Raw genomic sequence first — 23,884 nt, forward strand, 5'->3', positions numbered from 1 at the left:
GGATAAAGTGGGAGGGAGTGGAGGGAGGAAGGAAAGAAGATACCAGAAGGAAAGTTCATTAGTTTTCAGGGAAAAATATTCACCGCAGATTGGAATATGTGGGGCGGCTGCTCAACACATTTTCTCCTCTGTAGAAAAGTCCTGGTGTCAGATCAAGAAAAGCTGGAGGCTAATGTACACTATGATGATGGTGAATGCTTGAAGAACTCATACTCATATTAGCACGAACACTCATGTGGACCCACCAGGACTGGGCACACGCTGACAGAAATGTATCAACTAATTGAAATTACGGTGATTTAAATTTTATTCTTTTTTTCAAAAATATCAGGCCGGGCGCAATGGTAACATGTCTGTATTCCTAGCAGTTTGGGAGGCCGAGGCTCTTCCATGTTTAGGCAGGTTACTTAAGCTGATTTTGCCTCAGTTGCCACATTTGCCAAAAAGACTTTCTCTCTGTATGGCGTGGCACAATCCTGCATAGAGAGACAGTGTGGTGGCGTGATCACGGCTCACTGCAACCTCTGCCTCTCTGGCTCAAGTGATCCTCCCACCGTAGCCTCCCGAGTAGCTAAAAGATCTGGAGCAGGTGATTTAATGTCTCTGTGTTTCAGCTTCTTTATCTGTGAAAAGCAGAAATAGCATAGCCATCTTACGAATTTATTGTTAGAATGAAATTAATTGGGTTCTAATTCCTGGTAAGTGCTCAGTAAATAGTACCTTATTATCAACTCATAGAGGTTATCTAAGAAAATAAGAGGCCGGGCGCGGTGGCTCAAGCCTGTAATCCCAGCACTTTGGGAGGCCGAGACGGGCGGATCACAAGGTCAGGAGATCGAGACCATCCTGGCTAACACTGTGAAACCCCGTCTCTACTGAAAAATACAAAAAACTAGCCGGGCGAGGTGGCGGGTGCCTGTAGTCCCAGCTACTCCAGAGGCTGAGGCAGGAGAATGGCGTGAACCCGGGAGGTGGAGCTTGCAGTGAGCTGAGATCTGGCCACTGCACTCCAGCCTGGGTGACAGAGCGAGACTCCGTCTCAAAAAAAAAAAAGGAAAACAAGTGTGGGGGAAGACGTGGAGAAACTGAGTCCTTTACACTTTGCTGGTGGAAATATACAATGGCACAGTCACTTTAGAAAACAGTTTGGCAGTTTCTCAAAACGTTAAACATAAATTGACCATGCAGCTCTTTCGGTTCCATTCCTTAGGTACTTTTTTTTTTTTTTTTTTGAGACAGAGTCTCCCTCTGTCGCCCAGGCTGGAGTGCAGTGGTGAGATCTTGGCTCAGTGCAACCTTCGCCTCCCAGGTTCAAGCCATTCTCCTGTCTCAGCCTCCCGAGTAGCTGGGGTTACAGGCATGCGCGCTACCACATCTGGATAATTTTTGTATTTTTCGTAGAGACGGGGTTTCACCGTGTTGGCCAGGCTGCTCTTGAACTCCTGACCTCAGATGATCCGGCCGTCTCGGCCTCCCAACGTGCTGGGATTACAGGCTTGAGCCACCACGCCCGGCCTTTGGGTACATATTGAAGAGAACTGAAAACATGTTCATATGAAAACCTGTACATGAATGTTCACAGCAATATTCAAAATTAGAAAGTAGAAATAACGCAAACATCCAAGAGATGAATGAATAAACACAATGTGGTCTATCCACACAATGGAATGTCACTCAGCCACAAAAAGGAATGGAGTGCTGACACATGCCCCACCATGAACGTGCCCTGAAAACACGATGCTAAGTGAAGAGAGTCAGGCGCAAGACGTGCCACACGCCATGTGATTCTATGTATGCGAAATGTCAGGCGGGGCAAATCCACAGAGACAGAAAGTAGCTGATGGTTGTCAGTGGAATGGAGAATGACTGCTGAGAGGTACAGGGTTTCTTTCGGGGGTGAGGAAGATGTTCTGGAATTAGATAGTGGTGGTGGTTTCAGGACACTGTGAATATACTAAAAACAACTAAATTGTACACTTTATTTATTTATTTGTAAGATAGAGTCTCGCTCTGTCGCCCAGGCTGGAGAGCAGTGGCGCGATCTGAGCTCACTGCAACCTCCACCTGCCAGGTTCAAGTGATTCTCCTACCTCAGCCTCCTGAGTAGCTGGGACTATAGGTGTGACCCATCACGTTCAGCAACTTTTTTGTATTTTTAGTAGAGACGGGGTCTCACCATGCTGGCCAGGCTGGTCTCCAACTCCTGACCTCAAATGATTTGCCCTCCTCAGCCTCCCAAGGTGCTGGGATTATAGGCATGAGCTACTGCACCTGGCCAACTGTACACTTTAAAAGGGTGAATTCTATGGTATGTGAATTATACCTCAGGTTTTTAAATGGGGACAGACATTCGAACTCGATCTTAAAGGATGTGCTCCTTGGGCAGACGACAGCAGGAAGAAAATTATGGGCAGAAAGAATAAAATGAGAAAAGGCATGGAAGCCACAAAAGAGCAATGTGCATTCAGGGAAGTAAACACGGCTGTGGCTGGAGAACAGGGCACATGGTCCGGAGGGAGCGGCAGAAACTGATCTAGCAGTGGAGTGAAGACACAGATAATGAAAGCTCTGTATGCCAACCAAGGAGGAGGCCACAAGGTGCCTTCCGTGAGAATGAGGTCTCCCAGGAGAATGACTTAACCAAGTTGCCTGGCTCAATCCATCTTGTCAAGGAAAGCTCCTTCCGTCAACTCAGAATCATCCAGCGACTACACTCCATTTTGGCAAGTCAACAGTCCTTCTGACATTTATAAGATACATTTATTTACAGTACTGGTTCTTCTCAGCTTTCTTCCCAGGAGGGTACAGACTCCTTGAGGGCAGTCTCGTTTCCAATCTTAACTCTGTCAGTCCAAGTATAGGAGTAGCCTGAGGAGTCCCTGGGATGCTGAATGAGAGTGGCAGTTTTAACCAAACTCTTCAGCTTTCCTCACCTCACAAAACTTTACTTACGTTTTCACCCTGTTTGAACTGCCCTCCTAATCACAAATTCATTCAGAACTTCACCCTGATCTGTTTCAAACACCACTTCCTTAGGAGGGCCTTCCTTGCCTGGATATGAACTCCTCCCTCTTTAAAGAGGGTGTATTTTGTACTTTTCTTCTGGCACTGATTTCCTCATCTCTTTTATTAAAGTTACTGAGTGTTGCTGTCATCTTACACATCTCTTGCCCTCAGCTTCTGGAATCTAAACACCTTAGCGAAAGGTTTACACCTTTCTGAGCCTCGCAGCTCTCAGCACTGTGCTGGGCAGGGTCTGAAATGAACTGTCCAACCAGCAGCAAAAATGATAGAATCAGAGACAGAAACAACCATTATCACAGAAGTTTTCTAAAATCCTAGAAGAAACTACATAACACAGGATGCAGGCATAAAGAGCACAGAATGTGTGTTGAATCAATTTGTGACCACTTGGCTTGTTTACTTCTATCACATGGATTTTATTTTGCTACAACTCCAGAAGACTCAGACAAAAAGTAACGGCCTCCCAGCTGCTGCGTTCCCAAGTCTGTGGTTTTCCTATGATATAAACAAAGGACTCTGGAGGCACGGTCTCTGTGAATATTTGCTGGTGTGGGCACGGGGAGAAGTAGAGAGTGGGACGGGGCAGGGTTTGAGGGAAATCCACAGAACCAACCGACAGTTGGTATAAGCAACACCTGCAGTGTTAAACCCCTTCCAACTGTGATTTTATTGGAAAAAAAAAAAAAAAATCCACTCTTCCTTTGGTAAATGTGAAAATGCTTTCACCAGCTGCATTCTGACCTAAAGTGTGTGCAGTTCAGGAGAGACGGCAGCTGGGACAGATCACACTCAGGACGTGGGGAACGCTCACCAGCAGGAGGGGATAAGCAGAGCCTGCAAAACGAACTCCTCTAAGCCTCCGGACCGGCCCCCGTCCGCCTGCCCCGAGCATCCCCCGTCCGCCTGCCCAGAGCGTCCCCCGGACCGGCCCCCGTCCGCCTGCCCCGAGCATCCCCCGGACCGGCCCCCGTCCGCCTGCCCCGAGCGTCCTCCTGTGAAGGCCCAGGATGCCAAACGTGCTTGTCAGCACCGGACTCGTGAAAAAGATGCGCTTTCTGAATAAAACTGTGATGTCAGCTATTCTAGGACTTGCCACTTCAGTTCATAAAACCCCAAAGTTTTTAATCTTATTTTGGTTTTAATCTTATTTTTGTTAAATATTTACAATCTGCTGCAAAACCAAATTCAGACCAAATGTCTGCTTACACAACCTTGTGACATAGTCACTCCTCCTGACAAGAGGGAGAGGGAACTCACATTTCATGAGTATGTACTATGTGCCGGGCACTAGACCCATGTGTTCCGTGTTTCATCCTCACAGCAATGCTGGGATGCAGAGATCCACAGTTCCCTTGGGGTAGGTGGGCCCAGATGACGTCACGTTGGCCCAGACAGGTGAATCCTCTGCTCAAGACCCCCAAAGAAAACCCCGGAGGAGTTAGGCCTGTCTGACTCCAAAGTTAGTGCTCCTCTCACTGCCCTCTGGTACTGGACAGTATAACCCAGAGAAATCACTTCTCCAGAATTTGCTACAAGAGCCTAGGACTCTAGAGCAGACACTGGCAAACTTTTTCTATAAAGGGTCAGAGAGTAAATATTAAATTTTTTTAGCTTTGTGGGCTAGTCTCTGTTGCAATGACTCAATTCTACCACCATATTGCAAAAAGGCAGCTATAGAGGATACGTAAATAAAGGAACGTGGCTGTGTTCCAATAAAACTTTATTTTCAAAAACAAGCAGTGGGCCAGATTTGGTTCCCAAGCTCTAGTTTACCAATCCCTGCTCAGCAAAGTTCTAGAGTTGCAGCTTCATGTTCCTCGGGTTTAGCATAACAAAGGCCCATTTCCAACTTAATTAACACAAACGAATCTCCCATATTCAAGGCTACATGAGAGACAAAAGAGGGGAGAAAGACACGGTCTGTGCACTTACGGAACTGACTTCATTTGGGAAAAAAGGCATAGGCACATAAAAGCCAAAAATAGGAACATGAGGTAGTGCTCGGTAAGTGCCAAAGGAGGGACTTGAGGGCCAAGGGCTGACTGATGGGCCACCACGATATGAGAAAACCAGAGTACACAGCCTCATCAAGGACTCCTGCATTGGCACCAGAGCTCAGAACGAGTCGGAAAAACCGCTCAGTGGGCAAGAATGAAGAGTGAGTCAGAAGTTACTGCTTCAAGCACGAACGAGAACGTCCATTCTGGTGAGACCACACCAAGGTTTTTAGCATGTGTCAGATACTAATCAAAGACAATACGTAAATAAAGGAACATGGCTGATTCAGTTTTAATTAACAAAAATGAATCTCCCATATTCAAGACTACATGAGAGATAAAAGAGGGGTGAAAGACATGGTCTGTGCACTTACGGAATTGACCTTCATTTGGGGAAAAAAGGCATAGGCACATAAAAGCCGAAAATAGGAACATGAGGGAGCGCTCGGTAATTAAAAATGATCCATCTCAGCTGGGTGCAATAGCTAATGCCTGTAATCCCAGCACTTTGGGAGGCCTCGGTGGGAAGACTGCTTGATGCAAGGAGTTCAAGACCAGTCTGGGCAACACAGCAAGACTCTTAGCTTTACAAAACATTTAAAAAGTAGTTGGATGCAGTGGCAAGCGCCTGTGGTCTCAGCTGCTTGGGAAGCTGAGGCAGGAGGACAATGAGCCCAGAGGGTCGAGGCTACAGGGAGAAATGATGGCACCACTGCACTCCAGCCTGAGTGACAGAGAGAGACCCTCTCTCTACAAAATATAAACCACAGACAACATCTCCTTTAGACTCATCAAACACATCTACTTCGCCTCTTTTTTTTTTCGCCATCCTCCAATACCGTGTGACGCTCTGTCTCTAAAAGGACAAGCAACGGACCCGACCCGGGTGCAACACACACTGAGTGCTCTCAGGAACTCCGGGGCCGTTCCGTTCTCCTCTCAGCTGGTCCTTTAAGCTCCGATGAGCCTGGAGAAGCCACAGACAGTCGACGCCACCTGGGGCTGTTCTTGTTAGTTTGTAAGACGCCATTTCCCACGACCTTACCTTGCTCATGGCCGTCAGGGCAGGATCACAGGCGGCATCCAGATCCTGAACCAGCAGCTGAATACTGCTGGAGATGACGCTGCAAATCAAAGAAATCACCGTGGTCACTCCTTCAAACAACGGCCGTCTGAATGACTGACACTCAGGCCTCTGTGTCAAACTCAGATTCATCATTTCATCGGCAAAGTTTGAGCTTCAATCAATGACAGCGGAAGAGCAGCTTGGCTCTTTCTTCACGTCCTGGTTTTACCCGGCTATATCCTCACCCAGTCAGGACACAGAACCCCACGGCCCATCTCCCTAATCACCACCCCAGTATCCCTGTTCACATCTTCCTACAAAAGAACCTGCTTCCCAAAAATGTTTAAGTCAGAACTGAAGAAAATAAAGTTAAGAGAAGTGGAAGAAATAAACTAAGAAGAGAATTTTGATTTTTCCTCAATAAGCGGCTGATGTGAAAGTTGCACCCTGGCCATGCCTGTCTCATTTAATGGCAGTGGAGCAGAAATGGACCAAAACTAAAGTGCCACAAGGTCCTAACAGGGAAAGAAGGTGGACCTCCCCTGCCACCGTACACTCTTATTCCCTCAGGGGCTAAATTCAAGCCATTTATACTTTACACTTTAAAACACTGAAGGTAGGCCTGGCCTTCTGTGGGTTTAGGTGGGGGCAGATCAGGGATGGCCAAGGGAGAATGTCTTCTCTGTGGTTATTCTTCACAGTGAGACAATAAAGACCCCATACGCTAAAAGAGCAACTGCATTTGAGGAGGTACAACGGCAGCCCCGTTCTGAAGCTGCTTCTTAGTGGCCAGTAGGGACTCATTCTGACCCAACAGAAACCTCTTAGGTTCTGCAGTGACTAAAGCCAACAGCCTGAGGCACGCTGCTGTGTAACAGAGAAAGGACAGGCAGCGACCAAGCATGTGCAAGGTACATACGTGCTAAACACTGCTGTGTAACAGAGAGAGGACAGGCAGTGAGCAAGTGTGCGAGGTATATACATGCTGAACGCTGCTGTGTAACAGAGAGAGGACAGGCAGCAAGCATGTGCCAGGTACGTACGTGCTGAATGTGTCCATCTCTCCAGTCAGATTGATTCGTTCAATCAGACTTACATCCACTTTTTCTTTGAGTTTTTCTTCTAGCTGTTGGAAAATAGGAGAAACAGATGCATGGTCAATCATTATCCAAAGAAGTGGCATCATAATAATAGTTAACATTTACTGAGTTTGATGATTCAGGCATAATTCCAGACGCTTTTTTTTTTCTTTTGACACAGAGTCTCACTCTTGTGGAGCAAGGCTGGAGTGGAGTGGTGCGACCTCGACTCCCTGTAGCCTCTGCCTCCCGGGTTCAAGCGATTCTCCTGCCTCAGCCTCCCGAGTAGCTGGGAGTACAGGCGTGCGCCACCACGCCCGGCTAATTTTGTATTTTTAGTAGAGACAGGGATTTCTCCATGTTGGTCAGGATGGTCTCAAACTCCCAACTTTAGGTGATCCGCCCATCTCGGCCTCCCAAAGTGCTGGGATTACAGGTGTGAGCCACCATGCCTGGCCAATCTTATAACCTTATGAGGAAGATTCTATTGTTATCATCCTCATTTTACAGATCAGAAAAAAAGCGTGGGGGCCTACCCAAGATAGAAGTGGTAGGGCCAGGAATCAAACTCCCTCCAGAGCCTGTGCCCTTTAGCACTGTGCTGTGCTTCTTTCTTACGACACATCGACAATTCCCATCAATTCATTCTGAAAAGAACCTCATTTTAAGATACTCCCTGCCCCATGAACTTGCCCATCCAGATTGGAAACCTTTGGTGGTGAGTAGCAGTAAAACCAGCTAAAATAGCCAGTGAGTGCGACGATGGGCCAATTGCCTCATTAAGGCATTGGGGATACAGTGGTAAACAAAAGAAATGCGGTCCCTGCTGTCATCAGCCAACAGCCAGGGACAGAAACAATCAACATGTTCCTGGAGCTCAAAGAAAAATAACGGGACCAGGACTTGTAAATACTTGGAAGTATCCCTGGGAGTTGATTAATCTAGCACTGTAAACCTATCACACAAACTCTAAGAATAGCTAATGTTTTGGCCTTTTTTTTTTGAGATGGAGTTTCACTCTTGTTGCCCAGGCTGGAGTACAATGGCGCGATCTCTGGTCACTGCAACCTCCGCCTCCAGGGTTCAAGCGATTCTCCTGCCTCAGCCTCCTGAGTAGCTGTGACTACAGGTGTGCGTCACCACGTCCAGCTAATTTTGTATGTTTAGTAGAGATGGGGTTTCACCATATTAGCCAGGCTGGTCTTGAACTCCTGACCTCAGGTGATCCACCCACCTCCAAGTCCCAAAGTGCCGAGTAGCTGGGACTACAGCTGGGATTACAGGCATGAGCCACCGCGCCTGGCCAGAATAACCAATGTTTTGTCTTAAATTTGAAAATGCTATTGGGGTGCATAAATTAGTATAACCGTTTTGGAAGACAATCTATTCAGAAAGCAAAAATTTAAATACACATATTGCCTAAACCAGCAATTTCACAGCTAGAAATGCATTTCAATGAAATCAGGAGAATAACAGATAAAGAAACGCATATTTTTTGCAGCATTCATTAATTCAACCAATATTTACTGAAAGCCTTCTTTGTTCAGGCTGTGTAACAGAATAAGAGAGTTATTCAGTGAACAAAACAGATCAATACTGTCCTCATAAAGCTGGAAACAATCTACATGTGCATTTACAAGGGATAAAACAAATTATGGCACAGGCTTATCATGCTTAAACTCTTCAGCAGGCTCTTCCTATGACACTGAAAATAAAATCCAAATTCCTAACCATGAACTGGGTCCTGCCCAGCTTTCTGGCCTCGTCTTGCTACTCTCCACCTTGCCTGCTAGGCTTCAGTTACACTGGCCTTTTAAATTTCTGGGAGACACCAGGGTCCTTCGCCCTCAGGACCCTCATACTTCACACTTTCTTCTTCCTCTCCCTGAAACATGCCCTGCTCAGCCCTGCTGACCCACTCCCTTGCTTTGCTGCACCCCCACCTTCTAAGCTCTCCATGCTTCTCACTTTTTGGCCACATGTTGGCCATGCTGGTCTTGAACTTCTGACCTCATGATCCACCTGCCTCTGGCCTCCCAAAGTGCTGGGATTACAGGCATGAGCCACCGCACCCGGCCCTAATTTTTGTATTTTTAGTAGAGACGGGGTTTCACTATGTTGGCCAGTCTGGTCTTGAACTCCTGACCTCAGGTGATCTGCCCACCTCAGCCTTCCAGAGTCCTGGGATTACAGGCGTGAGCCCCCGCGCCCGGCCACAGTATCATTCTGCCTCCTAATGGAGTAAAGAATTTGGGCTTTGAGCATCAGTGGCTGCTGACATTACACAAAGAGCACCCAAGCACTGTGTATCTTGACGGCAGACACTCAAAACATCACTATGACGTAGTTTTCTGTAAAAAAGAACCTGAATCACTTCAGGCTTCTACATCTAACTACCAATTTATGGGAAATACAAGAGACAAAGTAAAATGGCCATTAATACTTGTGGGTGCAATCAGCCAAATCCAAACCTTGGGAAAATCTACAGGGCAAACAACCCAGTTTCTCAAAGAGGAGATTGCAGGAGGCAAAGAGAAAGGGAAGGAGAAACCAGAGACTCAATAATCTGAGCAGGCCGGGCCCAGTGGTACAGCCGGTAATCCCAACACTGTGGGTGCTGAGGCAGGAGGATCACTTGAGCCCAGGAGTTCAAGACCAGCCTGAGCAACATACTGAGACCCCATCTCCACAAAAATAAAAACTATTGGCCGGCATGGTGGCAGGTGCCTGAAGTCCCCATGTAGCTCCAGCCACTTGGGAGGCTGAGGGGAGGATCGCTTTCATTCCAGGCTGCCGTGAGCTGTGATCACACCACCGCACTCCAGCCTGGGCAACAGATTGAGGCCCCATATTAAACAAAAAGAATCTGAGCAACAAGGAATTGGAAAATAAAATTTACAAGCAACGCCAAAAATATATTGTTATTGATTCATTAATTATAACAAATGTTTCATATTAATGTTAATAATATGGGAAACTGGGTAAGTGGTATATGGGAACCATGCAAATGATCTCTGCAATTTTTCTATAAATCTAAAAATATCCTGAAAAGTGTAGTTTAAAAAAAAAAAAACTATAATAGCAATTTATAACATCGTTCTATGGTTTGATTGCGTACTCCAACGTTTATGTGTTAGAAACTTAACCCCCAATGCCACAATTTTGAGAGGTATTAGGTCATGAGGGCTCTGGTCTCACCGTGGATTAATGCCATTATCTCAGGAGTGGGTTATTTCTTCCTCCAAGAGATCTTCATTAAGCACTTATTACGTACCAGGCATCGTATTTGGTGCCAATGAACAGAGATGAACAGAGTAGACTCTTCCTGGCATGGAACTTAAAACTAATGGGGGAGCCAGATAATAAGGAAGTAAGCCAGCTGAGATGTAACTTCAGTTTTGTGGTGTTAGGAAAGAAACAAATTTGGCAATGCTGGAATAAGGGAGTTGCCTACTGAAGAGGGGTGGTCAAGGAGGGGCTCTCTGCTGAAGGGGGGTGGCCAATGAAGGGCTCTCTGAGGAGGCGATACTGAAGTGGGGACTTGAGGCTTGGGGAAGGAGACTGCCAAGTGAGGAGCCGCCACACTCGGCTAATCGTTGAATTCTTTTAGTAGAGACGGGGTTTTGCCATGTTGGCCAGGCTGGTCCTAAACTCCTGACCTCAAGTGATCCACCCTCCTCGGCCTCCCAAAGTGCTGGGATTATAGGTGTGAGCCGCTGTGCCCCCCTCTTCTGGAGGCTCTGAGAAGAAACTGTTCCCACCCCTCTTCTAGTTTCGGGGGTTTGATGACAATCCTTGATGCTCCTTGGCTTGTAGAGTCTGACTCCAGCCTCTGCCTCCTTCCCACGGCCTTCTTCCCTGTATCTCTGTGTGTTCAATCTCCCTCTCTCCTTTCTAAGGACAACAGTCATTAGGTAAGGGCCCCCCAACCCTAAATCCAGGACCAGCTCATCTTGAGATACCTAATTACATTTACTAGGATAAGGTCACATTTCCAGGTCCCACGGCCTAGGACTTGGACATGTTCTGGGCTTGGGGGGACACTTCAACCCACTATATCTCCCTGGGTTCTCTTGAGATGACACAAATAGTCTTTGATTTTTTTCTTGCTTTTTGTATAACATGATGTTCTAGGTTCATCTTGTACATTTCGTGCCCCTGACCTGGAATTTTTCTCCAGGAATCTCTGGTATCTTTTAGTGAAAAACTGTATTTAGAGTTCACAATAAAGGTGCTACGAATGTATTACTTTTATAATCAGTAAAAACGATTTTCACTAAATAAAAAATAATTGGCTACTTGTATCATCAGTCATCAAAATGGTCTTCAACTTATTTCTAGAACTTCTAAGAGTCTGTTCTAGAAAACTAATGCAAAATATTTAAGATGCTATATTCAGAAAGACATTCTTTGTAAGGACTATCGTGCTTTTTTTTTTGACAGGGTCTCACTCTGTCACCCAGGCTGGAGTGCAGGGGTGTGACCATGGCTCACTGCAGCTTGGATCTCCCAGGCTCAAGCAATCCTTCCACCTCAGCTTCCCAAGTAGCTGAGACCACAGGCATGTGCCACCACACTCAACTAATTTTTAAATTTTTTGTGAAGACCAGGTCTCACTGTGTTGCCCAGGCTGGTCTTGGACTCTTGGCCTCAAGCGATCCTTCCGCCTTGGCCTCCCAAAATGCTAGGATTACAGGCGTGAGCCACTATACCCTGCCAGGATTATCTATAAAAGCAAAATTTTGGCCAGGCACGGTGGGTGGCTCACACCTGTAATCGCAGCACTTTGGGAGGCCGAGGCGGGTGGATCACAAGGTCAGGAGATCGAGACCAACCTGGCTAACATTGTGAAACCCCGACTCTACTAAAAATACAAAAAAACTAGCCAGACGTGGTGACGGGCACCTGTAGTCCCAGCTACTCATGAGAATGGCGTGAACCCAGGAGGCGGAGCTTGCAGCGAGCCAAGATCGCGCCACCGCACTCCAGCCTGGGCAACAGAGAAAGACTCCGTCTCAAAAAAAAAAAAAAAAAAAAGGCAAATTCGCAGCAGCATAAACAATTATCAGGAATACTGCTAAATAATTTATGGTATAAGGCCAGGCGCAGTGGCTCACGCCTGTAATCCCAGAACTTTGGGAGGCCAAGACGGGTGGATTACAAGGTCAGGAGTTCGAGACCAGCCTGGCCAAGATAGTAAAACCCACCTCTACTTAAAAAAAAAACACAAAAATTAGCCAGGGGTGGTGGTGGGCGCCTGTAATCCCAGCTACTCAGGAGGCTGAGGCAGATGAATTGCCTGAACCTGGGAGGTGGAGGTTGCAGTGAGCCAAGATCATAGCCACTGCATTCCAGCCTGGGCAACAGAGCAAGACTCCATCTCAAAAAATAAATAAATAAATAAATAATTTATGGTATAGTCCCTTAAAGAGAAATATTATGTGGCCATAAACAATGATAGTAATAATGACACTGTAACGATAGTTATAATGATTATTACTATCATTATAATGACAGGAACAATGCTAATGCTACGTATGACACTAACAATAAAAGGATGTAACAGTGAATTAAGATTAAAACATACAAAACTATGTCTATAAATAACAACTGAAAAAATACCCCAAATTGCTAATATGATTATTTGAGGATGATGGGATTAAGAGGGATCATTTTTGTTTTTTTATACTATAGTTATTTTACCTCTAAAATAGCATATTTACACGTATGTATTTCTTTCTGCACACACAAAATAGTTCAACAGTGCTTCTTCCCAAAAGAACTCTGGAACCCCTGCCTTGGAGGTCCTTACAGATAGTGCCATCTCACCCTGGAGTGGTCTGGGGATAAACGGACTGCTCTGTGGCTCCAAGGCCAAACCCTGGCAGGTCATGACCTTCGCAACTCAACACGCCCAGGTCCCCAGGCAGAGTGTGCTGCTGCCTCTGCCTCTGGCTGGCTTACATGCCACTGAGGGGCCTTTGTGGACACACTTCCTGTTTGACTTGCTGTATTGCTGCCCTGGCTCACAGGAGCTCCAAGCCGTGCTGTCTGAAAAATCACTTATGACTGTCTTCCTGTGGTCTAGGCATCTGTAAATTATAAATACAAAGTGGGTAGAAGAACAGAACTTTTCCAAATTATGTTCTTTCTCTTGGCCTCAGGGAATCCCAGCCCCAGTGTGAAAAGGAATTTCTAACCCCACGTTTATGGCTGAGTCAGAGGTTATTCTGGGTCTTCCTTCTGCCCCATCAGCTGCTGAACTACGGCCATTTGGGGGCCTCTAGCAGAGACATCACCCTTTCCTGCCCCCCAGTTCCTGAACGTCAGCATCCCAAACAATGGCTGTTTGTTTAGGCAGACTGAAAATGCCATGTAAATTTCAGAAGACATAAAAGCCCAGAGCATTCTGCCTAACTTTGTAACTCTTCTCAGCGTGGAGTAACTGGCTGTGACTCGCCATCACCAAAAGCTGGGTCCTAGTACAGACAAGTCTGTTCCTGCTTTCCTCATAGGGCAGGAGTGCTACTGACCTACTTTTACCGGGTCATGCCCTTTGAGGAGCTTACACAACGCCAGGGAGGTGACCAGTCCTACTTTCTTGCCCAGTCTCCTTTTAACAAGGCCTTCCTGTAAGACAGCTGCCTGGGCAGCCTTATGGCTGGACAGTGAGCTTTCCCCTGTGGCAGGCCAACTGCTCTGACTCAGGGTTGTCTGTGGCCGTGTTAGGACGTATATTCTTACTTGCTGAGCGACGCAGCCCAGAGAGTTCAGGAAAAGGAGGTGGTGAGTGGGCAGCCAGGACAGCTCACCTGCTGGGTGGTGGCCAGGCAGTACTCTGCTGTGCTCAGGATGCTGCAGATGAGGCAGAGCTCCTCCAGAGTGAACTTGGCTACTTCTGAGCCCTCCTTTTCCTTAAGGAGGCTGCTGATGGTCAGCCCTCCACTGCTGGTTGTGGTTCTGAGGAAAAGGAACAGGAACGAGTCAGCCTGGAATTTCTAATTTGCTTCCTGAACTGGAAACTGCATATTTTAAGAAAAGAAAGGGGGGAAGTAAAGGCTGGACGTGGCCCAAATCAGTCCACATACAATGAGTCCTTTTCCTACTGACCTTACCTTGACTATCGTCTGTTTAGATTCTCTCACCATCAGAAATAGAAAGAGATGATTCCTGTTTTAGTTAACCTGAATCATCAGCCAGTCATTAGCCACATTAACTAGGATGGTCTAATATCCAAAGGGAAGGCTGTTGAGCTGCCCCTCTCTTTAGCTTGGAACCTCCTGATACGCAGAACTCATTGGGGACCATTTGGAGCACGAAAGGTGGTTACCTGCCCTGTTTCTTTCACTTAAGAAAAGTCTGCACTGGGACTTCTGTGTGCTTGTGGAGGAGTACATACGCGAATGTGAAGACACACTTCCTGCCCAAGGCCCTAAGTGTCCCAAGAGGCCAAAACCCATCTCACATCCTCCTGTGACTACAGGTTTTGGGGGCAGTTCCAGCTCCTGAGTGAGTTCTATGGTAGTAACCACTCCCCACTCATATCTGGAGGCTTCGGAATCCTCTGTTGGCTCCTTTCACCTTGCCCTCATTTCTGTGAACTGTCTCTTTACTGACAAAACCCCAGCTGAATGTGCCATTTTTTTCCTGTTGAGACGCTGACTAATACACGTGGGAAAATGCTCCCGGGATGAAGTTAAACGGTGGCTGCAGGGAATAAAGCTATCAGCAGTACAGCCCCAATTCCACGACACAAACAAACAAAAGCACGCAGATCACACACATTATGTATCTATCAAGAACGGAAAAATATATACCAAAAAGTTAAGTTTTCTTTGGGTAGTGAGATTATACATAATTTTTTTTTTAAGGCGGAGTCTCCCTGCAATGCCCAGACTGGAGTGCAGTGGCGTAATCTCGGCTCACTGCAACCTCCGCCTCCCGGGTTCAAGTGATTCTCCTGCCTCAGCCTCCCGAGTAGCTGGGATTACAGGCACATGCCACCATGCCTGGATAATTTTTGTATTTTTAGTAGAGATGGGGTTTCACCATATTGGCCAGGCTGGTCTCAAACTCCTGACCTCAAGTGATCTACCTGCCTCAGCCTCCCAAGGTGCTGGGATTACCGGCGTAAGCCACTGCATCCGGCCAATTTTTGTTTTTTTCTTTATGTGTTCCTATGTTTTCTAAGCTATGATGAACCTGTGCTATCTTGATAATCAGAACAAAAGTTATTAAAATTTTAAGAATGGGCGTGGTGGCTCATGCCTGTAATCCCAGCACTTTGGGAGGCAGAGGCGAGCAGATCACCTGAGGTCAGGAGTTCGAGACCAGCCTGACCAACATGGAGAAACCTCGTCTCTACTAAAAATACAAAATGAGCCCGGTGTGGTGGTGGGTGCCTGTAATCCCAGTGACTCGGGAGGCTGAGACAGGAGAATTGCTTGAACCCGGGAGGCGGAGGTTGCAGTGAGCCAAAATCACACCATTGCACTCCAGCCTGGGCAACAAGAGTGTAACTCCGTCTCAAAAAAAAAAAAAAAAAATCATAGTCAAAGAAGTTCTCATTAGTGAAATACCCGTCACTTATATCTCCTGTGAGCACAGGATTTTATTCTCTTTCTTCCAAATAATGTGAAACTCCCATATGTGATACATTTTAGTGATAATGACAGAAACAAATTCCGGAATTCTTTTAGCCATGGGGGTGATTTGAAAATACTAAATTCACAAGCATTACTTTAGGTCATATTCTATTACAATCAAACCTATCATATAATCAAAACGTCTCTAAAATCCTAGTTGAATGATCCACCTATTTGAATAGTAAGCAATATAACAATCTTCTAATACCTCAGGATAATACAATGGTCACCGTAATTGGGGGTTATGCAGTAGCTGCCCCCAGTCCTACTGCATCTTCAAACATTAGGCTCTGTCCAGCTCTAATGCATCAGGATAATACAATAGTCACCATAATTGGGGGTTACGCAGTAGCTGCCGCCAATCCCACCGCATCTGAAACACCAGGCTCTGGCCGGCACGGCGGGAAGTGCGCACCACAAGAGGGACTTGGAACCTACTCAGAATGAGGAAAAAGCAGATTCATTCCTCCCACCCATCACTCGGGGCAAAATCTCACCGAATGAGGCTTGGGTGAACTGCTTAAGCTATTTATCAGTTATTTCCGCCACAACCTCACTTTTTGTGTGTGTGCCAAGTATCTATAGTTGAATCCATGGATATTAAACAGGTATACAATGGGATAGGTTCCCTTGAGTCCACTGCGGTAAGACTTGCCACGTGGGCAGCCAGTGTGGACATTTCCTTTGATGGTCTTGATCAGCTGTGGAATGTCAGAGAGGAAATAGCTTCAGGCCCTCAGGAACTCAGGAAGCCTGCTTTCTTCCTTGATACTCTTGGTGGTTCAGTAAACAACTTTAGAGTGGATTTCCTTAAGATTCCCATATTTAGGTCTATTTGCCACCACTCAGACTATGAAGAACAGGACTCACTTGGGCAGGTTGCCAGAGAGGATCTTCCAGGCGTATTCTCGGAGGTACTTCTGGAAAATGGTGGTCAGGGCGATCATGGGCTCCCCCGTACTGAGCTGAGAGCACTGCACCATGCACTTCTTGTAGTAGACGAAGAGGTCGGCGCAGCTGGGGAGCACGGCACCCCCTTCATCAGTGTTGGGCTTAGGTGGCCCCTGGGCTTTGAAATCAGCCACAAACCGATCTATCAGCTCTCCAAGGTTCCTAGGAGGAAAAAAAAACCCAAAAATGTTATTTTACTTCAAGAAAAGTAAAGCAAATGTGCTTGTTTGCAATGTACATAAAATACTGCCACAAGTAATCATTCCTACTGCATTTAAAACTTAAAATCGGATCAATTTTAATCAATATCATCATTTGCTACCACCACCACTCCTATAACAACAGCAGTAATAAAATTTGATGTATGAGATTCTAATCTCTAAATCGATTGATATTTGCGCTTTATACTTTTCAAGGCATTTCATTATCACACTGGACTCCAAACCCCTGTAAGCAAGATAGCGTATTACTGGCCCCGCTAAAAGATGAGAAAATTAAGTCCTAGAAAGTTTATCACACAAGTTCGTGGCAGAGCTGAGCCTAGACTCCAATACTAAAGTAAGAAACTGATCCTTCTATCATATTAGTACCATTTACTCCTCCACCAAGGAAAACCCTAAATAATGATAGTGATCATTTTCTGAACACTTAGGATGCACCAGGTATTACGTCCATGTTTTACACGCATCATCTCATTGAACTTCATTTCCTTTGTTTTTTTTTTGAGATAGAGTCTTGCTCTGTTGACCCAGGCTGGAGTGCAGTGGCACGATCTTGGACCACTGCAACCTCTGCCTTCAGGGTTCAAGCAATTCTCCTGCCTCAGCCTCCCATGTAGCTAGTACTACAGGCACACGCCACTATGCCCTGCTAACTTTTATTTTCAGTAGAGACAGGGTTTCACCATGTTGCCCAGGCTGGTCTCGAACTCCTGACCTCAGGTGATCCACTCACCTTGGCCTCCCAAAGTGCTGGGATTACAGGCGTGAGCCACCGCACCCAGCTCATTTACTTTTTACAATAAACTTACATAGTATGTATTATCACTATCCTCATTTTCAAAGAGTTAAGTACAGAAAAGCTGAGTACCTTGTCTAGAGTAATACAATAAGAAAACAAGAGAGCCAGGATTAAAAACTAAGCAGCCTGGCTCTAAGCTTCAAGCCTGAAAGCACACTACTTCCTAAAAACAAAAAGGTTATGATGTCAGCAAATATTGAGACATCGTGAACCTAAACGTGTCCAAGAGATAGATGCCTAAACAAAGAGAAACTGGGAAATGTAACGGTTTCTTTCTCCTTCAAATGTAGTTTTTTCTTAGAATTTCCAGAATCAAAGGTGTAAAAAAATCTTAGGAAAAGAGAGGGTATGGGCAGAGCACGGTGGCTCATGCCTGTAACACCAGCACTTTGGGAGGCCGAGGCGGGTGGATCACTTGAGGCCAGGAGTTTGAGACCAGCCTGGCCAACATGGCAAAACGCTGTCTCTACTAAAAAAAAAAAATGGGCCAGGTATAGTGGCTCATGCCTGGGCGCAGTGGCTCACGCCTGTAATACCAGCACTTTGGGAGGCCTAGGCGGACGGATCATGAGGTCAGGAGATCGAGAACATCCTGGCTAACGTGGTAAAACCCTTTCCCTACTAAAAATAAAAAAAAAAAAAAAAAAATTAGCCAGGCGTGGTTGCAGGCACCTATAGTCTCACCTACTTGGGAGGCAGAGGCAGAAGAATGGTGTGAACCCAGAGGTGGTGCTTGCAGACAGCCAAGACTGCACCACTGCCCTCCAGCCTGGGCGACAGAACAAGACTCTGTCTCAAAAAAAAAAAAAAGAAAAAAAAAAATTAGCCAGGTGTAATGGCGCATGCCTGTAATCCCAGCTACTTGGAAGGCTGAGGCAGAGAATCACTTGAACTTGGAGGCAGAGGTTGCAGTGAGCCAAGATCACACCACTGCATTCCAGCCTGGGTGACAGAGCAAAACTTGATGTCTGAAAAAAAAATAAAGAACAGGGTATGAGCAGCTCCAGACTTGCCTCAGGCCACAGTGGGGATGAGAGTTGCAATTTTTCTCCCATTTCCCATTCAAACATCCCTGTAATTGTTCCACTGAACTGCGTCATCACCTGTGAGGATCCAGCAGCGCTGCAGTAACTGCTTCTGCACAGCTGTGCTGGGTGAAGAATGGGAAGAACCTACCACTCCCGACACGTTCCATCTTTTTAGGTTGCTGTTTAAGGCTATAGGAATCCAGCTGTGTTTTAAAAATGTATTTATATAATGGTAAGGAAGAAAAAGACAAGAACCACACATACCATCAGTTAGCAGGAATGGGAGAAAACTGACGTTTTACTCAAGGGCTTTTGTTATTGAAAGTCTATTACAGGCCGGGTGCCGGGGTTCACACCTGTAATCCCAGCACCTTGGGAAGCCAGGGTGGGTGAATCACCTGAGGTCAGGAGTTCAAGACCAGCCTGACCAACATGGAGAAACCCTGTCTTTACTAAAAATAAAAAAATTAGCCTGCGTGGTGGCGGGCGCCTGTAATCCCAGCTACTCGGGAGGCTGAGGAAGGAGAATCACTTGAACCTGGGAGGCAGAGGTTGTGCTAAGCCGAGATTGCACCATTGCACTCCAGCCTGGGCAACAAGAGCAAAACTCCATCTCAAAAAAAAAAAAAAAGAAAAAGTAAAAGAAAGAAAGTCTATTATACACAACCACTCTGCCCTCAAAGAACTACTGGCCCAGGCTAGGTCTCTGTCTGTGGCGACAGTGAGAAAGCAGGGAAGGATCTCATTAGTTGACCTTGGAAAGCTTCATGGCCACCACCCTCGTTCCTCATAACCTCTCTTGCTTCACTTTTCCACTGAATCTCCCACCTCTCCTCCACAGCTGACCCAACACTCCAGCCAGAGGTTCCTCGTCATGGCTCCCCTGCTCACCCACTTCCGGTCACTGGGCCTGTGCCTATGTGATGTCCTGGCCAACAGGCTCTCCCGCCACCTGTCCACTCCCCTTTCAACTTCATCCAGGTCTCACCCACACCAGCTACAACTTCTATCATCTGTCACCCACTGACACTTTATTTCACACTTTACTAGACAGTGTGAGGTTGCCATATATTCAGGAAATAACCTATTTTCTCCCATCCTGGGCCACGGCAGGCAACATTAATCAACAAGGAGCCCCTTTTTTCACTGATCTCTCTTGTGATTCCAGATTCCTTCTTGAGACAGCACTCCAGCCAGTCACCTCTATAAACTGAAGCTGGTAAAAAAGGCGAAGGAGATGGACTCATCCGTTTCGTGCATGTTAACACAAGCTCCCTGAGAGGAGGGATGACGTTTATGCTGGTTCTGCTGCCCCCAAGTCATGCTAATAAGTGGAGCAAAGCTTCATGCTACTGCTCAATACATACTTAGCTGATCAACCTCCACACTCTGTTCCTAGGGGACGGGAATGGAGGGTGGGAAGGTGGAAATGGGATGGAGGCCAGTGCAGTGGAGATCATGGAAAAGAAGGCAAAAGATTCCCCTGGGGTCTTCTTATGAGATTCTAACCTCTAAATCAATAGTGCCAACCAAATCAAGGACCAGATCTCTGACATGTGTGTTTTTTTGTTTTGTTTTGTTTTTTGTTTTTTTTTTTTGGAGATGGAGTCTCACTCTGTTGTCCAGGCTGGAGTGCAGTGGCACGATCTCAGCTCACTGCAACCTCTGCCTCTCGGGTTCAAGTGATTCTAGTGCCTCAGCTTCCTGAGTAGCTGGGACTACAGGCACACGCCACCACAACCAGCTAATTTTTGTATTTGTTTTAGTAGAGACGGGGTTTCACCATCTTGGCCAGGCTGGTCTTGAACTTCTGACCTCGTGATCTGCCCGTCTCAGCCTCCCAAAGTGCTGGGATTACAGGCGTGAACCACTGCACCTGGCTGACTCTGATGTGCTTCTACTTTCATCACTCACCCATTCCCCTAGAAGATGGATACTTACTTACTTGCTTCCTATTTCAGAGCCAACCCAATGAGCAAGATTATAAATTAATTATGATCATACAGCATAAAGAAAATTTTCATTTCAAAAAACTCTACAGATCTGTATTTGTAGAATGTCTACAGGGTATCTACTCAGTTACTTTTGACATTGTTCTTTGGAGTGGATGAGAAATAAACCAGTTGGGGAAATCTTCCCCTCCCTTCCATCTTTCACTCTGCATCAGCATGCTTTGATGCCACATGAGACATCAGAAAATCAGTAGCCGGTATTTCACAGATCAGAATAATATAAGTTACCCCAATGGGAATGCGTAAGGCTCATTAGCTTTGAATACATGATCCAATCTGATCACATTTCTTTTTTTGTTTGTTTGTTTTGAGACAGAGTATTGCTTTGTCACCCAGGACAAAGTGCAGTGGCATGATCATGGCTCACTGCAGGCTCAACCCCCCAGGCTCAAGCAATTCTCCTGCCTCAGCCTCCCAAGCAGCTGGGACTACAGGCGTGCATCACCATGCATGGCTAGGAGGAGGCCAGGAGTTTGAGAATAGTATAGGCAGCAAAGTTAGATCTCTATCTCTAAAAAAAAATAAACAAATTAGCTAGGCATGGTGGTGTGTGCTTGTAGTCCCAGCTACTTGGGAGGCTGAGGGAGGAGGATCACTGGAGCCCAGGAGTTTGAGGTTACAGTGAGCTATAATGCCACCACTGCACTCCAGCCTGGACAACAGAGCAAGACACTGTCGGAAGGAACTCCAGCCTGGACAACAGAGCAAGACACTGTTGAAGGGGAGGGGAGGGGAGGGCAGGGGAGAGGAAGGGAGGGAGGGGAGAAGGAAGGAAATACCTCTCTCTCCAAATACTGCTGGGAGTTGCACTGATAAATTACGTGCCTTAGGAATGAAGACTGTTGCAGAATGGTATCAACAGAGGGAAAAACTAAAGTGAGGAGAAAAAATACGCCATTGCAGACTGGGTTTATCCATGGATGGTAAAGGCCGTTTTTCTGGTGGGCCTGTAGTCAGCATTGACAGAAACAATATTCTCATTGGAATGTTAAGCAGTGAGGCACAGGGAACGAAAGACAGTAGCCAGAAAATGGCAAGGCAGGTGAGCAAGGTCAAGGCAGCTGAAGATCCCCAGAAACTCAGATAACTTTTTCTTGTTTGTTTTTTTGAGACAGGGTCACCCAGGCTGGAGTGCAATGGCATGACCGCAGCTTACTGCAACTTCTGCCTCCCAGGCTCCAGCAATCCTCCTGCCCCAGCCACCCGAGTAGTTGGGACTACAGGTGCGCACCACCACACCTGGCTAATTTTTGTGGGTTTTTTTTTTTTTTTTTTTTTTGTAGAGACAGGGTTTTGTCGTGTCACCCAGGCTGGTCTCCAACTCCTGAGCTCAAGTTATCCACCTGCCTCAGCCTCCCAGAGTGCTGGGATTACAGGCATAAGCAACCACACTCAGCCCTAGAACTTCTTAATTCAAGGGTACTCACACTAATTTGCACCCCTTCCTCTTCCCTTTTTCTGGGGCTGAGGATGTTGCTCTGGTGTGGCCAGTGGGGCTGGGGAGTCAAGGTGTGGCTTGAGCACAGTCGGCAGATGGGTTACATACAGGCAAATTGAGCAAATAAGTAAACATACTAAGCATGCTAGGACCCAGATTTCTCAGTGTCGTAGAAGGCAGTTGCCAATGTTGAAAGGGAGAGGCAAAAATAAACCCTGTGGGGTGAGATTAGAATTGGAGCCATCAGCATAAAATGCAGTTTCCAATATAGAAGCAGGTGCACACACAGCTATAGATGCATATATGTAGAAGCAGGTGCACACACAGCCACAGAGGCATACACACAGATGTTTACACACATACATTTCTTAGCTCTCTCAGCCAAGGCAATCTGGAAGCAATGACACCAAACAGTAAGGAGCACACTTGGTTTCCAAATGTCATTCTCCACCAAAGGAACAAGAAATGCCTGGGGAAATGGATGACTCCAGGGCTGGGATACAAAAGTACAGGATAAGCTTGGTGTATTTTGTTGTGCCAGAGAGGAAGGTGGTGCTCAAAAAATGATAGTGGTATGTAAAAAGGATGAAGAGCCAGCCTGAAGAGGCTCCCACTGGCCAAGTCAGGGACAATTTGAGAACTAAAATAACAACAACGAATCCTGGAAGGAAAAACAGACACTAATGGAAAAACTGGTGAAGTTCAAACACGGTGTGAAGGTTATTAAATAGCATCGTACCAATGTTAACTTGCCAGTTTTTACAGCTCTGCTGCGGTTATATAAGATGTCAACATCAAGGGAAGGTGGGTGAAGGGGAACATAAGAAATCTGTACTATTTGTGAAATTTTCCTGTAGGTATACATTTATTCCAAAATAAAGTAAAAATAAAAGAGATAGTGATGCCTACAACCTACTAAATGAAATATAAAAATCCGTGAGTCCATGCTGACATAGATGTAAGGGGGAGAAGTCAAAGCTTTTCTTAAAGTAGAATGCCAACTGATAAACATAGAAGAAATGATGTAGCTAGAAAAATCACCATTTGACCTGGCGCGGTGGCTCATGCCTGTAATCTCAGCATCTAGGGAGGCCGAGGTGGGCAGATGACTTGAGGTCAGGAGTTCCAAACCAGCCTGGCCAACATGGTGAAACCCCATTTCTACTAAAAACACAAAAAAATTAGCTGGGCATGGTGGCACGCACCTGTAATCCCAGCTACTTGGGAGGCTGAGGCAGGAGAATCACTTGAACCCAAGAGGCGAAGGTTGCAGTGAGCCGAGATTGTGTCACTGCACTCCAGCCTGGGCAACAGAGGAAGACTCTGTCTCAAAAAAAAGAAAGAAAGAAAGAAAAATCATATTTGTCAATCATCTTAGTAATAAATGACTCGATAAGTGAAAGATGAGGAAAAGGATATTGATAAAGTTTCAAGGTTTCTCCCAACACTTATTCATAAACAGAGATACCCGGTAGAGACAACATCTACACCAAGTAATAAAAACAAACATAATAGGCCGGGAGCGGTGGCTCATGCCTGTAATCCCAGCACTTTGGGAGGCCAAGGTTGGCAGATCACCTGAGGTCAGGAGTTTGAGACCATCCTGACCAACATGGTGAAACCC

The 23,884-nt window shown here is 46.2% G+C and overlaps 1 protein-coding gene across 1 annotated transcript in view; it reads right to left on the minus strand.

Annotated features, from left to right (window-relative positions):
- The window catches only part of VPS53 (vacuolar protein sorting 53 homolog (S. cerevisiae)), a 166,343-nt gene that overhangs the window by 27,263 nt on the left and 115,196 nt on the right, over positions 1-23,884 (minus strand). The window contains exons 14-17 of the mRNA XM_011956193.1: positions 16,682-16,924; positions 13,979-14,126; positions 7,131-7,213; positions 6,067-6,145 (exon numbers count right to left, since the gene is read on the minus strand). Of these exons, the coding sequence (XP_011811583.1) occupies positions 6,067-6,145; positions 7,131-7,213; positions 13,979-14,126; positions 16,682-16,924 (553 nt within the window). The remainder of the gene's footprint in view (positions 1-6,066; positions 6,146-7,130; positions 7,214-13,978; positions 14,127-16,681; positions 16,925-23,884) is intronic.

This window comes from Colobus angolensis, unplaced genomic scaffold (genome assembly GCF_000951035.1).
Source record: "Colobus angolensis palliatus isolate OR3802 unplaced genomic scaffold, Cang.pa_1.0 Scaffold110, whole genome shotgun sequence".
Lineage (NCBI taxonomy): Eukaryota > Metazoa > Chordata > Mammalia > Primates > Cercopithecidae > Colobus > Colobus angolensis.